This window comes from Syngnathus floridae, chromosome 8 (assembly GCF_059516105.1).
Source record: "Syngnathus floridae isolate MCC-2025c chromosome 8, RoL_Sflo_1.0, whole genome shotgun sequence".
NCBI classification, from domain to species: Eukaryota; Metazoa; Chordata; class Actinopteri; order Syngnathiformes; family Syngnathidae; genus Syngnathus; species Syngnathus floridae.
The window spans coordinates 7,293,676-7,310,553 of NC_142420.1; the positions used below are offsets into that span (position 1 = coordinate 7,293,676).

At 40.5% G+C, this 16,878-nt stretch overlaps 1 protein-coding gene and 1 long non-coding RNA gene across 3 annotated transcripts; both read left to right on the forward strand.

Annotated features, from left to right (window-relative positions):
* The first annotated feature begins 177 nt into the window (after positions 1-177).
* Positions 178-1,053, forward strand: LOC148394295 (uncharacterized). The gene is made up of 3 exons (XR_015860103.1): positions 178-224; positions 395-472; positions 570-1,053. It is a non-coding gene; the product is annotated as an uncharacterized LOC148394295 (long non-coding RNA).
* Positions 1,054-2,285: 1,232 nt separating this feature from the next.
* Positions 2,286-10,769, forward strand: cog3 (component of oligomeric golgi complex 3). Of its 2 annotated transcripts, none has more exons than XM_088382120.1 (23): positions 2,286-2,515; positions 2,699-2,845; positions 2,929-2,990; positions 3,356-3,521; positions 3,664-3,738; positions 3,834-3,926; positions 4,093-4,218; positions 4,304-4,384; positions 4,457-4,500; positions 4,575-4,701; positions 4,918-5,009; positions 5,120-5,259; positions 5,841-6,001; positions 6,111-6,219; positions 6,303-6,421; positions 7,079-7,168; positions 7,803-7,923; positions 8,197-8,285; positions 8,391-8,525; positions 8,913-8,988; positions 9,113-9,240; positions 9,800-9,898; positions 10,041-10,769. In XM_088382120.1, exons 1-23 carry the CDS (start codon positions 2,345-2,347, stop codon positions 10,068-10,070), a joined length of 2,481 nt encoding a protein of 826 aa, XP_088238246.1. In that variant the 5' UTR covers positions 2,286-2,344; the 3' UTR covers positions 10,071-10,769. The 2 variants fall into 2 exon arrangements, with proteins under 2 accessions (XP_088238246.1, XP_088238245.1); XM_088382119.1 differs by having other exon boundaries at positions 2,287-2,515; positions 6,294-6,421.
* Positions 10,770-16,878: the final 6,109 nt, after the last annotated feature.

Below are 16,878 nucleotides of genomic sequence, written 5' to 3' on the forward strand. Positions count from 1 at the left end.
TCAAAATATTTTCATTTATATTTTCTAGTTTCAATTAAATTTGAATACTTGAAGAAATTGTAAAGTATGAAAAAAAAAAAAAATCAGGGTGTCAAAATCTGTAGGCATGTCTCCTGAATGGGTGAAAACCAGCCAAGCAACTTTTTGTCTTCAGATCTTTCCAGTGTAAGATGACTTGGTATGACATGTACAGCAACGACCCTGCCAGTGGCTAGCACCTTGTGGTAAGAGCAATTTTAATCATGTTTGTTTTTGCCAATCAAGTGAATTCGCGAGGCTAATTAACATGATCATCCATAGACTTTTTTGCACTTTTGCATTTTTTTCCATCCATTTTTTTACATCCATCCACCCACCCACCTATCCCTTTTCTGAACCGCTTTATCCTCACGAGGGTGCGGGCGCGTTGGAGCCTACCCCAGCAATCTCTGATTAAAGCTTGGACAAGCATTCATCACATTGCAGTCAAAAAGTGGGTAGGGAATAAAAACAGCAATGCGTGTGCGTGTGTGCACGTGTAATTTGACGTGATGTGCTCTGACGTGTATCTTTGTGCTGGTGTAACACAGCTTGAACTCTGCAGTGGCTCCTTTCCAGCAAAGCGGATAAGCACACTGAACTCCACGTGACCTCCCCACGAGACCCCCGGCCGGCTTTTACAAGGTTGCCACCTGCATGCTTTGAGACCCTTCAACAAATGCTCCAGGCCATTATCGAACAATTATGAAAAATATGTACGCGTATGTTCACCGCCTTCATAATTTCTCCCCCAAATGAGTCAATTAGTGTAAAAGAATATACATATAAAAGAAACCAAATTACCCATTATTACACAGCATCAAAAGGTTTTTGCAATTTCAAATAAGACATAATGTTCCCACTAATATTGTTTTCTTTTTCATCTCATCTTGTATGGAATATGTGATATGCTAAACTGCGCCTCAAAATGAAAAGTGCACATTCACACACAGAAAAACAGAAAATGTCCTTAAAAATATGCCTCCAGGCTCCACTTATTCATTTGTATTTATGTAAGCGTTTTTCCAGTGCATTTTTGGTCCCCAGTTTTGTTGTTGTAGAGATAAAATATACATAGACGAAACAGAAATGGGTTTGGAACAAGTAGAATGGAATTTGATAAGAAAGACAACACAATGGCAGACTTTCATGTAAATCGATTTTGAGTTTGTAAGCTCACATGGTTCAATGTCGTGTCCGGCAAAAAAAAGAGTTCGAGGTTTTGCATGTGCCTTTTCATATTTCATTCATGACATATCCTCTACGCTATTTGTGTAGTGCAACCCCACCCAATTACAAAAATATTTGGACTTCCTCCAAAGAATTTTCAGATTTCCTAATAGTTCACCCAAGTCCCACCCAAATATTGCAAGCAAAACATGCAGCACTGACCTCAATCTGACCTCTATTCATTTTCTATACTGCTCATCATTTGGGATGCCAGACAGATGGCATAAACAATCATTCACTACTATAGAGAGTTTAGAGTCACCAATGAACCTGTCTAACATGTTTTTGAGATGTGGGCAGGAAGCCAATGTACTCAGTGAAAATCTCATGCCAGTATGGGGAGAGCCTACAAACTCAACACAGAAAGGCCTGAGCTGAGATTTGAACCTCAGAATTGTGAAGCAGACAAACTAACCACTTGGCCACGCGCTACCCAATATAAGACATCAAGTATTTAATACAGTAATCCCTCGTTTATTCCGGGGTTGTTAAAATCCAGCAAATGAAAGTAACCACAACATCTGCATAGATTTTCAAGCATCATGCATACATTACCAACAAATATAGTATATGCATATGAGTTGCAAGTATTATTTTTGTCCACTTAGGGGTCATCATCCACACATTGTAAATTATAGTTAATACGACTGTGTCTCAGTCCCTGTGAATATGTGCATGTTTTTAAAATGTGAGTCTGCATATTAAGATGTACTATTGAGTAGGGAATGCACAAATTATTCCCAACACATGCTAAGGCTGTTGTGTAAGGGTATTTATGAATTGGGCACTGTAAAATAATAATTTTAATAATAATAATAAATAATAAATAAACAATAATACATTTTAATGATAATGAAATAATAATTTTGGTTTTAAATAATATATGTTTGTCACTTTCAAATATAATTACTTTTTTACATTCATACAAATTAATCTAAAAAATCATTACCGAGACAAAACGTAAACCACTACGTGATTGGCTCACCCTCATTCATTTGCGAAGCCCCGCCTACTAGTATCCCGGAACAGGAAGTAGCATTCGTGTCCTGCTGACGTTTAAGCTACCTCTGTAGCTCCTCCCTACCGACGAGTGACGATGGCGACCACTGAGCAGCAGTCTCTACTCGACTTGACAGATAAGGAGACCCGGGAGAAGCTATCGCTGTGGGACGGACGCCCGGACGCCATGGCACCCCTCACGGGCAAGCAGACGGACTCCGTGCTGGACATCCGAGCCGCCGCCGAAACGATCGCTATCCCCTCCGAGGTGAGCTGCGGAGCTTGCTCGCTAGCATTGATGCTAACTGACTTTCTCATGACTGTCACTTACACTAAACTCACTCATATAATAATACATTAACAGTAATATGATCGTTCCGTTTTTCAGCATTTAATAACTTTTAAAAATGATACTTAATTGAGGATTTACTGAGACTGTGTTGCTGTGTAGTTACCAATTGAGGACCTGGGCAATCTGTCATCTCGCTCTCTTCAATCTACTTTCACCGCTACTGTGCCCCAATCAACAGAGGACATCCTCCTCAAAGGCTTCCAGATGCTCCAGATGGACAATGATCAGATAGAAACTGCACAACAGGTTGCCTAATACTCATTTTAAACGTTCTACATGTCACTAGACACATGCTATGCACTGTCAGCATCACATGTTGTGTGTTGCAGTTTTTTGCCTGGTTTGCCAAGTTACAAGCCAACATGGATCAGGATGAGAGTGCAAAGTACAGGTATGTCAATATTTAATGCTTTTATACTACGCACACTGCTTGGTTGCTCTATGAGGCATGTCCAATGCTACTATGCATTGGTAATAAAGTTTGGAGTTGTGTTCAAACAGTACAGATGTTTACTGTTCTGGTTGGAGAACTCAGTTCAGCAAGAATCAAATTATTCATTAGTTAGATTTTTTCCCCCATATATTGTTGTTTTTTACAGACATAGTGGTTCTCCTCAGATAATTGTTTTTCCAAGCGTCTGTCCAATCTGTCAGTATTTTATCACAGATGTCAAATGACATAGATTTTTGCCAACAAGCTAAGATGCACCTCATCTAAAGCAAGCAATATATTCTACATTTATTTTTGGATTACAGGCGAACGCGAGATGATCTGAACTGCTACCAGGAGCAATGTGATGCCATCCTGAAAGATGTCAGCGCTGCTTTGGAGCAACTGGATTCCTTGCAAAAACAGTACTTGTTTGTGTCCAACAAGACCGGCACTTTACACGAGGCTTGTGAGCAACTTTTGAAAGAACAAGTAAGCAATCATGAGTTCTTTAAAATAAATGTTTAATAGAGTCATTAAATGAATAGCATACATAACATTCCTATTTTGCAATACTTGACTTGTCTGGCTACTTCATATTCAAATATTTTTTTCTATTATTTCTCCTTTGCAGGCAGAGCTTGTTGACCTTGCGGAGAACATACAACAGAAACTCTCATACTTTAATGAGCTCGAGCACATAAACACGGTTGGCTTTTGTTTCTTTTTCTTTCAAGAAATCTGATTTTAGTCAATGTATTATATACACATTTTTTACAAATTTTTCTTTGTCTGCGTTTTCAGAAGTTGAACTCATCCACCTTATCCGTAAATAATGAAGGCTTTATACCAATGCTCTCTAAACTGGATGACTGCATTGAGTATGTTTCTTCACATGTAAGTACTTTGTGTCTTTTGTTCTTGTCACATCATTATTAGAAGTTGAAAGAAAAAAAAAATCCTGCTGGAAAGAAGGGATCTTCCCTATTGGTGTATGTGTCCATACTGAAATTGACTGACTTGCTCATGACTTGTGTGTGTGTCTGTTTTTTTTTTTTTAAAGCCTAATTTCAAAGACTACCCTGTTTACATGGGGAAGTTTAAACAGTGTCTCTCCAAAGCCATGCACTTCATGAAAGTCCACATTGTAAACACCATGCAGAACCTCTCAAGCTCTTTAACGAAAAGGGTAAGACACAGCCATAATTGTATGTTGTTCATATAATTAATGTCATTTTGTTTCGTGATGGAACAATTTTCTGCTTGTTTTCCAGGATCCAATGAATTTGGCCAACGCTGACAATGCCTTTACTCTCTACTATGTTAGATTTAGAGCAGCTGCACCCAAAGTTCGAGTAAGTTTTTTTTAAATTACTTTTTTAAATAAATATTAGCACTGTGCAGAAGTGTCCTTTATTTTCTTCTAGTCGTTGATAGAACAGATCGAACAGCGGGCGGCTAAGATTCCAGAGTGAGTGCTCTCCATTTTCAAAAGTACATTTCCACACAATGGTGTCTGCATCAAGTCTCTGCGTCTTCCTGCAGATACCATCACCTGTTGGATGAAATCCATCAGTGTTACCTGGACCAGAGAGAGCAGCTCCTCACACCCAGCATTACTTCCACCATCACAGATCTGACCCAGCAAAACAGCAAAGACCACTGCGCCCTGGTGAGGCATGACCAAGCTCAAAGCACAGCTCCCCTTCTTAAAAGCTCTCCTCGGACTTTTCACATCGGACGAGAAAGCGCCCAGGCTTAGACCCAAACGTATTTCCCGGCGTCTCGAGGAATCGGTGCACATGATGAATGGCTTCAACTTGCTGACATTTGGGCCGTCGCAAATGTTGTTGGGTGGTTCAAAAGGACTTTTCTGTTTTCTGTGCAGGTCCGCAGTGGCTGTGCCTTCATGGTTCATGTGTGCCAGGATGAGCATCAGCTTTACAATGAGTTCTTCTCCAAGCCCACACCCAAACTGGAGTGAGTAATGCCGCTACATTTTTTGCTGTGTTTTGAAATGCACTGGAATTAGAGATAAGCAGTTATTAGTTCATCAAATGTAAATTCCGACTTGTTTTACTGTTTGACAGCGAGTTACTGGAGAAGCTGTGTGTGTCCCTTTATGACGTTCTGCGCCCTCTGATCATCCACGTCATCCACCTGGAAACTCTGTCGGAGCTCTGTGGCATTCTCAAGACCGAGATGCTGGAAGACCACGTTCACCACAACGGTGGGTTAAAGCTTCTGCTCCCCTCAGAGTGTATTATAATAAAAACAATATCGGTCAAACTGAGGGATGTTAATATTCGGAAAAGCAGATTCTTTTTTTTTTTTTTTTTTTTGTGCTCATAACTTACTCCTAATCTTGTGGTCATGTGGTGTGTATGAAATAAAACTTTATTTTCTGCATGTAGTATTCATAAAATTCCCATCACGTGGTCTGCACAAATTTGTATTGAACATTCACGCACAAGTAGACATGCAGCTGCATCAATTTGAAGATTTCCTTTAAAAAAGATTCATTAAATGAAAACCATTTTCAGATGGCCTAATTTCCGTATGAAACATTTTGATTATTTCTTAATATTTCAATATATTTCAATGTCTCAAATAGAATTTCAGATTTTTCTTTCTTTTCTTTTTTCTTTGTCATAATCAAAGTGATCACTAATTAAATCAAAGCATTCCACTTGGTCTGTGGTGATCTCGCACAGTATTTGAGTTTTGTTTTTTCAATTTAACCACTGAAATAAATGAGGATTTGTACAATATTCTAATTTTAGAAGCACCTGCATGTGTGTTTTGAAACAGCTGGCCAGCTGGGAGCCTTTGATGCAGTGGTCAAGCAGATGCTGGAGGACGTGCAGGAGAGACTCGTCTACAGGACGCACATTTACATCCAGACGGACATCACGGGCTACAAGCCTGCCCCCGGTGATCTGGCCTATCCAGAAAAACTGGAGATGATGGAGGTGAGGCCAGACAGGAAGCCATCACTCTCTGCTTGTAAATTCTGCTCCTAACACTCCATCCCTCTAAAGTATTTACCATCTTATCAATCCTGTGTGTCCTTCTCGCCAGAGAATCGCTCAGAGTTTGAAGGAAGAGCAGATGAAGCAAACGTCCAAAGCGGTCGTCTTTTCCGAAGTTCACCTCGAGGATTCCGACGGGAGAAGAAACAGTAACGCCGGTGCGTTTTGACGCATTACTAAACACGTAGGGTGTCGTAGTCACGTGTCTGACCTTCGTCTTTGTTTACATAAGGACTTGCAGGGAAAGCAGAGGCGTCCCGTCAGCAGCCTTCCGTTTCCCCTGCCGATTTGCACGGCATGTGGTACCCTACAGTTAGACGGACGTTGGTCTGCCTCTCCAAACTGTACAGATGTATTGATGTGAGTACCCCGTAGACACAGTAGAAGAGTTGATCTGGATTTTCTGGAAGGCCTGGCAGATGTCTCAATACATCGTTGCACAACACTGCCTTCATTATCACAAGTCTTTTTTTTTTTTTTTTTTTTATCTCCCCATCCTTGAGATGGCTTTTTGCAAGAACTTCATCCCACATTTTACAAACATGCATGTTCAATTCATTGAAGAGTACATTTTCCATCGGTGTGAATGCTGTACTGCCAATGTCCAAAAGTGAGTGGTCACATTTTGTCTCTGAGAGGTCCAAAATGTGGCCTCAAAAAGGTCTTCAAAAGTCTTTATTTTGTTTTCCATAAAATTGCAGGCATATCAATTTCCATATCTCCAACACCTGTTTGCGGGATGTAAAGTGCCGTGTGATTTACAATTTACATTAGAATGTACCCACAGTGGATTGAGAGAACCATAACACTTAGATGCATCAAGGCCTTCCTTTTTTTTTTTTTCCCTTTCTTTCAATCAGAAGGATCTAGGAGACATTTATAATGTTAGTTGTACTGCTTTCCGCCTCCAGGGTCTGTCTGGGAAATGCTGAGGTTTGGGCATCTGTGGCTAGGATATCCCCATATCTTTTTTTTTCGTCTTCCTAATTCCCATCCCTATTATATTGCTTTTTCCAGAGAGCCGTCTTCCAGGGTTTATCTCAAGAAGCCTTATCTGCCTGCATCCAGTCTCTGCTGAGTGCCTCTGATAGCATCCTTAAGAACAAGGTTTGGCACATGCACTCGCTCAAGAGAAGTTTTGTTAGCCCCCCCCCCCTTCTATTTTTTGCATTATTATAAAAACAGCTGGAAACGGCGCCTGTCTTTTGGACGCTGTAGCCTCCCTAATTCAGTTTTGTTAGAACTTCCTGCGGCAATAGGGTACTTAACTAAAGCAGCTGGGATGTCATTTAAAGTTTATTGTAATGGCGGCCTTATTATGCTCCGCAGACTGTTCAGCCAAGCGTCCTCTTATTTATGGGCCGCTCTCACCTTCAAATTTGCTGTTAATATCTACGCTGACTGGCCCGTTTCAACCTACCATTTGGAATTAATGCGGCAACATCAATTTCGGATGACGAGTGTCCTCCCCGTGCCTCTTTTTTCATCCGCCGATCTTTAATAACGAGCTAGAGCAATAAATGGCTTGGGATGGGGGGGGGCTTCCCCCTCTCGCACAGAATCTTTTCGCTTTCCAGCTCTGGCTGTGCAGAAGTTATTAATTAGCCGAATTTCCTTATCATCTCCGAGCCTGCTTGCGCTCTCCACGTTCTCGACTGCCTGGAAAGACAGACGAAGCTTTTTGAAGCTGTTTGTGGATTTTGAGCAGCGCTACTCTCTTTCTGTCTTTCATCGTTTGCAGACACAAATAGACGGGCAGCTTTTCCTGATCAAGCACCTGCTGATCATGCGTGAACAGATTGCTCCATTTCACACCGATTTTGCCATCAAGGAGATCTCGCTGGACCTGAAGAAAACGCGAGGTAAGATAATTAAACGTTGGTGTTCAGCTCCATAAAGCCCGTCATTACATTCCCATGCTCGTTAAGCAACTTGTGCCTATCACATGCACCGGTGGCAACAATTAATTTGAAAATTACAGTGTCATCCAACACCTTAATCTACGCTAACTGCTGCCTCTCTGGGGCACATTTGCCCCTCCCACCACCTTCACCCAAGGTCATATTTGATTTGTGCCACTAGAGGGCACTCCGACGCTGCACCCTGATTTTGTCATCTATGTGTTCTTTGTCAAGATGCTGCCTTCAAAATCCTGAACCCGAAGGCTGTTCCCAAATTCTTCCGGCTTAACAGTCACAACGCCATTCTCGAATTCCTGTTGGAGGTTTTTATTTATTCCCTCCCTTTTGTCCTTCCTTTAATTCAACATGCCATTCACTGTCTGCCAAGGGAGCCGGCACATGAAAGCATCATTTTCTCTGCTCTGCAGGGAACCCCCGAGATAAAGGAGCACTACATTGACTCCAAGAAGGATGTGGACCGACACCTGAAGTTCAGCTGTGAGCAGTTCATTCAGCAGCAGACTCAGATCTTCACGGCGAACCTTGAGGAGTTCCTCACCAAGGTAACCGCCAGACGTGGCCTCAGGCGGAAACGGCGCGTCCTGACCTTCAGCTCTCAGCTTTTAACTTTATTGCAATCCATTTGGACTGACACCTGCAGACAAATTTCTTCCCTTCAGCTGGGATGTGCGCTTATGATGTTCCCCTATTGTTTTCTTTCAACACAATTCCCTTTAGATCATTTGCGGTCCACCTTTTTTTTTCCCTCCTTCTTTCCCACCCACCCAACTCATTTCCATTGTCCTCTATTTTTGCTAGCAACACCAATTGTTCATTTGGCGAGCTTACAAAATAGTCTCTCTTTTGGAGTTAATTGAATTTGTGAAGACGGTTGAGCGATGTTGCTAATTTCCAAGGTCATCACTAACTCTGTTTTTTTATGGACACAGGTTGCAGAGCTGAAAAACATGGCCATCCAGGGCGGCCCCGCATACACGCTATCTAAACAGCCGTGGGCTCAGCCCGGTAGGTTTTGGGGGATCGGGGAAAGGCCACTGGCATCTCGCCGCGGTTCGTCTCAATGTGTACCGAGCACCCTCCAGGCTATGTCTGTATTTTCCTCCTGAATTTATTTTCCCTCTCCTTTCAGCAAAGATCAACGATCTCGTGATGGCAACCTACCGGGTGATGAAGAACAAGCTGCCGAGCACGCTGCAGAGCATGTCCTTGTACTTGGCCAACAGGGACACCGAGTTCATCCTTTTCAAGCCTGTGCGGGTGCGTTCCTCAAAACAGCAGGAGCTTCTTTTTTTTCCCCCCAACTTTAATCATCAGCCGTTTAAAAGAATGCTATATCCAGCGATAGAGTCAGCTTGAACTCATCCGTAGCGGAACATTAGCATATTTCAGTTAATCACATTAGTCGCACTGCTGTAAATACTGTAGTGAAAGGGGCTGCTAATGAGTTTGGCAAAGATGGAGCACTGCTCTTCAGGTCTATAGTTCACAGGCGGAGTCATAATATGATTAATGGGGGATATTGTTTTATAATTAGACATGACCCAATGCAGCCTAGGTAACCACGTTTAAAGGTCAGTGTGATATGACCGTGTTTCTTCATTTGCTTTTGAACCTGGGACTTTTTTTCAATCCATACAGTGGCAGCCATGCATCCATTGTCTGAAGCGCTTTAAGGGTCGCAGTCTGTCCCCATCATACATGTCAAAAGTAACTTTTTAATTTGTGTATGTCAGTGACCAGGTAGCCAGGCGTCTTAAGCTCTTTGTCTGTATAAATATTTCAGCTCTCGTGATGTGATGTTTTTTTTTCTGTACAGAATAATATTCAGCAGGTATTCCAAAGGTTGCACACTTTGCTACAGGAGGAATACAGCGGGGAGGACCTCCAAATCATTGCATGTCCGTCAATGGAGCAGGTACGCACTACCATGAAGCAAAGAGAACCCAAATTCGACATGTTTTAAATAATGCAGCTGCGAATCTCATTTGTGCTGAGAGCAGATTGACTCACAGCCGCCTTAAATAGGCTACACAAACAAGTCTTCTCTCTTTTCCCAGATTAACCTGCTGCTGTCTGTGAATAAGTAATGATCAGAAGTCTTCTGCTTGTGATGTCGCACTTTGAGCCGCGGGACTGTGAGGGGGCGACAAGAGCCGCGCTCGGAGCTGATCCAGCCCAATAGAGCCAAAGATGTGCTGAGCCATGCGGCACAAGTCAAGATCTCCGCTTTTTTTGTTTTTGTTTCAAACACAGAGGTGTAAAAGAAGCGAGCCGCATCTCACTTAACAGCAAATGGTAAAGGATAAAAGCGTACTTGCACACAGCAATGGTTCACGGCCAGCAAGATGAATATGTTGGAGTGTTCAGCCGAGGACTCTTTGGGTGTGTGAATAGGGGAGCTGGAGGGCTGTTGATCAGTCATTTAGCTAGCGGCCAGTAAGGCAGCTCGCCTTCCGATTCCCTCGATGGCCATTGGAAGGATAACAAGAAAACTGCCGCAAAACCTTTTATTTGCATATTTTAGCACGGTGCTTCTAATGCTCAAAAGAAATGTTTCTGCCTGTGCTACCAACTGCTCAGGTTTGTGATAAGACTTCCAGTACATACAGATCTGTTGCAAGGATGTAAAAAGGACAGATGCTATGTTTTTTTACTTGATTTTCTTTTATACCTAATTTCAAACTAATACTAGTTGATTGGGGGGAAATATAATGTATGGCGTTACAATGATGTGCACACTTGTACTATTTATGGACCTTCTGATTAAAACTATTGATTTGTTTTGACCTATGTGACTTGAATGTAATTCTGTGACCATCATGTGGCTAATGAGACTCTGCCCTTTAGGGAGTCTACTTGTCAAACACGCTGTTACCATCTTTGCACCTGTGCCCTGACCTTCTGTGGACTGACAGTCTGGAATCCGTGCGAAGGGACTGAATGGTCCAGAGTGGTATGTTGATCTTTTCACGGTCTGCTTCCTAGACCCCCAACTGAAGCCTGTCAGGTTTTTTTGCTGGGTGACACTTTTGATTTTGTTGACATATGATATAACATGGCAATTATTTGCATCCACTGAAAACCTACAGCAGTAGCTAAGAAGTGTATTCTTGTTTTTTTTCTGACAAATGATATCAATGGTGTAATATTAACCTGAGGCTCAATTAGTATTCAACGTAACATTTACAAGCAGCGTGGTGAACTAGTCTGCCTATAGTTCTAATATTCACATTTGAAATATGTCCTTTGACCGTCTCACGACAAGAAAATCCTAAATGTATTATTCATTCAGATTTGAACAAATGACAAAAAATGTGCTAGCCTCCTGAAACGTCTCACTTCAAAGATAAAAGCAGCTACCGAAAAGTGATTATTTCACAATAACTAGCTTTACATGGAGACTTTTTTGTGGTCTTTCCATTTCAAATCCTTCTGACTAAAGAGCCTTTACGCATCGGAACAGACCTTTTAGGGCTGCATGACACGATTGAGGCGTTTATATAGAGCGTTTTCATTCCGTTTTGTCATTCAGGTTCATTGTAATGGGACGACAAGGCTCCATTTAAACCCAGCTATTGATGTCATAGCATCGTCTTAAAACCCACTTGGATTGATCTCATGTCCCCTACACTGGACACTTGCACAAGGCACCATATTTGCTTCCTATCTTGCTTCGACATATTCAAGAAATGGAAATAATCCTGATATTGATTTTTAAACATTCAGCGACATGTTGATAACATTTTAACCACCACTAGTTCACCATGCTGCAGATGTTTCCCATCTCGTTAAACTAATTTTAGAAAAAATGATTGACTTTTCCACATAGTCAGTTCAATCAAGAGAATATGGACAATTGGTAATGATTGGAAACGTGATAAGATGATCTTCTGAAGCTTCCAACCACGTTGCTCTCATGTCATCCCTTATTCTGCATAACAACTCCTCCGGGGCACATTTACATCATATCGAGGTATTGCTTTGATGTGCTTTGATGTATTAACACAATTTTTTTTATTTTAGTTCATTCTCGGCATGCATTCAATTTCTGGGGGAATTTGCAATCGCTATTAAAGCGCCGCTTGCGTGTTCTGTCAGTCATCCTCAAATGAGAAGATTCTCGGATAGGATGTTGGCCGTGAATTAACGTAGGGTTTCCAATTTTTGAACACTTCCTCTGCCATTGTTGCCTGGGAGATGGACATATTTTTTTTATTCTTTTCTTTTATTTGAAACTCATTTGTTAGCACAGAGCCTCTTTGCTCCTTCATAATTACACTCATGGTACAAGATGGCCAGAAGAAATGCGGCCCACTAATTGAGAAAACATGTTTTCTCTTGTCAGGTGGAAATTGTCAATTTGCTATTCTCAGAATAGCTTCAAAGCTGCCAAGCCTTCAATTAATATCACGTTTTAAATTATGATGAACTGATGAATAGCACAACCGAGTAAAAGAGAATTGAGATGTCGGGAAGGAAAACGCTCTAATCATTCTTTTAATTCTCAAGCAAAGAATCACTTTGGGAATACTAATAAAAGAGGACAATGTCTCACCAATTAGCAAGCATGCAGTAACCAAACGAGCGTTCATTAAATTAATTCAAGATAGAAGTCGAACGGCATGATGTTACCAGTCGGCAATCATCCTTCAAAACGGCCCATTAAAACAGCTACGACAAACAATTCCTTGTTTGTAGCATCCTTATTGACCAGGACGGGTGGTAAATTACAGCCAAGACAAGATAATGCGCCTACACTGCACTATTTTGGTTTCCAATAAAATTACAAAGTAACAAAGACCGCACGCTTGTCGCTATAACCCTTTTATGCCTGCTTAATTGCGGTCTAAAAATAAGAAGCACAGTGTTAGTCATAAGAGTAAAATCATCCATAAAGCAGCTAATCCAAGATGACAAGCTCTATGCTTCAAATGTAAACAATCATCAAGTGACAGTTGCCTCATTAGCACATTTATTTTAAAATCACTACTAAAGCCCTTTAATAGTCATTTTTATCGATGACAATCTCCACAAAATTCTTTTTATAGTCAGATAACATAGCTAGCCTACTATTAGGTTCTTCATTACATTTTTAAGCTGTAGCCTTCACCCCATCATATTGAAAAAAATGCATTCATTTGTGGCTCAAGATATACATCTTTCTCACGCTTGATTAGCTCCTTATCATAGCTAATTAAGGCATGGCCCTGAGATAAGCGCCTTTAAAGACGCGCACGCTCGTACGCACACAATAGCTGACTTTGTGACTCCCAGTGCAAGTCGGATGTAGCTTCTAAGGATGTGCTTCTGACTAAACGTCCTTGTACGACGGTGGGAAAATAACTGGCCAATTAATTTTGAATTAATTAATCAGGGAAATCTCTATGAATGCTCTGATCTTCTGTTTCGATGCCAGCATCCTAATTATGTAGTCCATAGTCGAGGACTGTGGATGTCATGTTGATCTTGTGCATTTTCCTTTGCCGCCATTTCTTCATCAGCAATCGATTCTCATTGTTCAATTAGACGACCGCTACGTCCAATCCGGTAGATAAGTGCGTTACGAAGAAGTATGAGGGCTACGTTGAAAAGAAAAACATCTGAACTGAGAATAAAGGGATATTTTTAGAGAATGTTTTTCCCCCTAATGGTAGAAGTCAAGGAATTACAAACTAATTCTTCTTCTTTTAAATAGGTGACTTGAAGTGCTTGTAAAGTGCTGACTTTTTTTCTTAAAAAAAAAAAAAATGCTACATTTTTGCTCCCAAAAAGTAACTAAATTTGAATATGGCTATTTTACATGAAAAAAAATGAAAGCTCATTCTTGTAATATTTCAATTTTATTTCTTACAATAAAAGCAAATTGATTATTGTAATATTGAATAATTATACGAATAGTACATTTTATCTGATGGCGCCTTTTTAACACTTAGTCACCTTACATGGGGTAAATTAAAATAAAATAGTAATAAAAATGGTAGTTAGTATAAAATAAAATGAAAATAACGTAAATAAATTTGTAATCAGGAGTTATAGGCAGATCTAAAAAGACCACGACATAAAATAGATGGAAATAGAGTTAGAGTTAAGTCACAAGGTAGAGCCAATGAGTGTATATTTCTGATAAAATGACATTCCCGTGAAATGTAAGCATTATTTGATTTTAATTAATTTTTAGCTTCATTCTAATCATATTTGAAGTTGTTCTCATTTGTAAACCACTACAAGCAGAATAATGACTGCTGAAATGAAAACCTCTCCGAGGGTGTCAGTCAAAGGCGAACATTATTTTCCTCTCTTTAGGTTTGACATGAAAACATTGAACAAGAGCTGTTTCAAGCACTCTACCTTTTTTAGTATACGTTTCTTCTTGAGAGACGCTGAGAATCCAGCACCTCATTATAGGAGACTATATGTACTATATACTCGTACGTCTGTGAATGCACTGAGGAAAAGAAACTCAACAAACTTTTGCTTTTAATTACATTTTTGTTAGTGTTGTGAAAACATTAATCCCGTCTTTCACACAATGCTTGCTTAAATTGCTTTTTAATTTGTTATTTTGAACACATGTACTGTATTTCTGAGCCTTGTCTTCTATGGAAAACCTGCTCTCCCGTTCCGTGGAAATAGTCAATAGAGCCTCACGTTGACGAGACATGACAGATCCCGCTTGTCTTTTCCGTGTATTCTGACCAATCAACGCACTTCACACACAATTCACATGCATCAGGGGAATTCAGTTAGTTGCTTTACTTTTGAACCAGTAGAATCAGATAGCTCCCATGACACAACTGCAAAAATGCAGTTATATGTGATACCAATCTCTTACTAACCACATAAATCTTGTTCCATGCAACTCACCCTTAAAGACCTCATTCCTTTACATTGGAGTAATAATATATAATATATATATACGTATAATAATACTACTAATAATAGTAATTATCATATTAGTTGTCAAGTAATTGTAAATGTGCGCACAGAAGATCTCATCTAAATTTTGCTCAAAGATCAAGGAACATATTTTCAATTTTTTTTAGTTTTACGTTTTATTTGACAGTTGGTTTAACAGTTCAACAAAAACCTTCATTCACTGGCAATGTTGTGGACTGAGTGCATTTGAATTAGATTTCGGAGAATGATCTTCAAAAATAACCCTGGCAAACCTCTGTACTGATGCTTTTCTCATTAACTTGTAAAGTCATCCTTTTTTATTAGCACTGGTGTATTGGATCCCATCAGCTTGTGCGAGTGTGTGTACACACATGACAGACGCGAGAACTGCAAAGGTCATTTGGGAAATCTTTGTTTCCCATGAAATGTACATTGAATTAACGAACAAGCCGGTTTGATGTGCGACCACTTATCAGTGAGCCCATCCCGGTGTCACATGTGAAGTGGCTGTGATTTGTGGCAATGCCTTTGGTGCTAAGCGCTCCGTCCTTGTCCTGCAGGACGCCTTTGCTGAGGATAATATGATGGCCACTTTCACCGGAGGGATAACATCATCTATTAAGATCATTAACATTGTACAAACCTTTGAAAGGGGAACAAACGTTTACCCCCATTAAACACCCCGACCTTGTCCTTGATAGCGGGCTTTAAAAAGAAACCCTCCACACACACAATTTGGGCAGGAAACATGGCCGCCCTTCATCTTGAACTTTTCAGCACAGAGGGAGGAATGTTTTCCTCAAATATCTGGTAAATACAACCATAAATCACCAGCTGAAGCTCCTCAGCTTCCCAGTCTGACTCTTCATGAAACATTCCAGTCATACTTTTGATATTGATCTGAGACCAGCGAGTCCCGTCACCATAGCTCGAGGGAGGATTTTCATTTTGATCACAATTTGACCCACACAGACAGATGAAAGTGTCCTCTTATTGATGATTTGTCTGGGAGAGGCTGCATGACCTTAAGAAAGAAACAACATAGCGTAACTCAGGCTTTGTTTGTTTGTTTGTCCCCCCCCTCTCTCCTGCCCTCCCTCTACAGTTGTGGCATTTACATATCATTTGCGCTTCATTTTGGTAAACATGCATTGCGTACAGATGCTTCGAGACCAATTGGGCCCAGTGTAGTTTCTCGTGTAAAAACACCCCAACAGAAGGCACAGCTCGTTGTATTAGTACTGCATTCATTAATAATTCACCCCACTAATTGCTATTATCTATCGTTTATTCGCTGAGTAGATGTTGAAGGACATGGAAAATGGATAATCTTGGTTTAGGGGGCAGTTATAGTGTAAATTAGCTGATTTGTGACATAGCAAGCCAACTATGTTTTCCCAAATAGGAATCTAATGAAAGATTTACTTGGGTGTTTATGAATAGGCAGGCACTACAGACATGAACTATTTATATAAAAGCTATTAGAAAGCCATTTTTCCATAGTTCACACCTTTAAAATGTGAGTGTATAGAGCTTTGGTGACATGCCAAGTGTTGCACTATGCTCGTCTTCACGCTCACTCAATATATCTGTTATTTGGCGGTGTGCATTCATTATCACAGTGAGAAAAGCTCGGGACTGCAGAATTGGAAATTCAATGCTTAGGCTTTTTTCCTACAATTAATGAATTGAAATTGACATGTTTAAGTCCCATCGCAAAGTACATTGAACCAAAATTTAACAAACTAATTGCGGAAAGGGTTGTTCGTTGGAGTTGAGATTTCCATTACCTTTGATGGGACAATAACCCCAGCCAACATGGCTGCCACATGGGAATGTTTTGTTTTTTTAAGCATGTTCTAGTCTACAATAAAGTATGCTTACAGCAAGACAGTAGCAAAATCTGGAAACACGTATTTAGCCACTCTCTGTTGATGTTGGCATTTGCCTTTTGTATTGTGATTGTGAACAATTCAATATCATTTCGAAGACAGGCTT

Coding starts and splice junctions, on each gene's coding strand:
- cog3 (XM_088382119.1), top strand. CDS start 2,345: ATGGCGACCACTGAGCAGCAGTCTCTACTCGACTTGACAGATAAGGAG. Junction 7,169..7,802: donor ATAGCATCCTTAAGAACAAG/GTTTGGCACATG, acceptor CATCGTTTGCAG/ACACAAATAGACGGGCAGCT. Junction 8,286..8,390: donor TTCTCGAATTCCTGTTGGAG/GTTTTTATTTAT, acceptor TCTGCTCTGCAG/GGAACCCCCGAGATAAAGGA.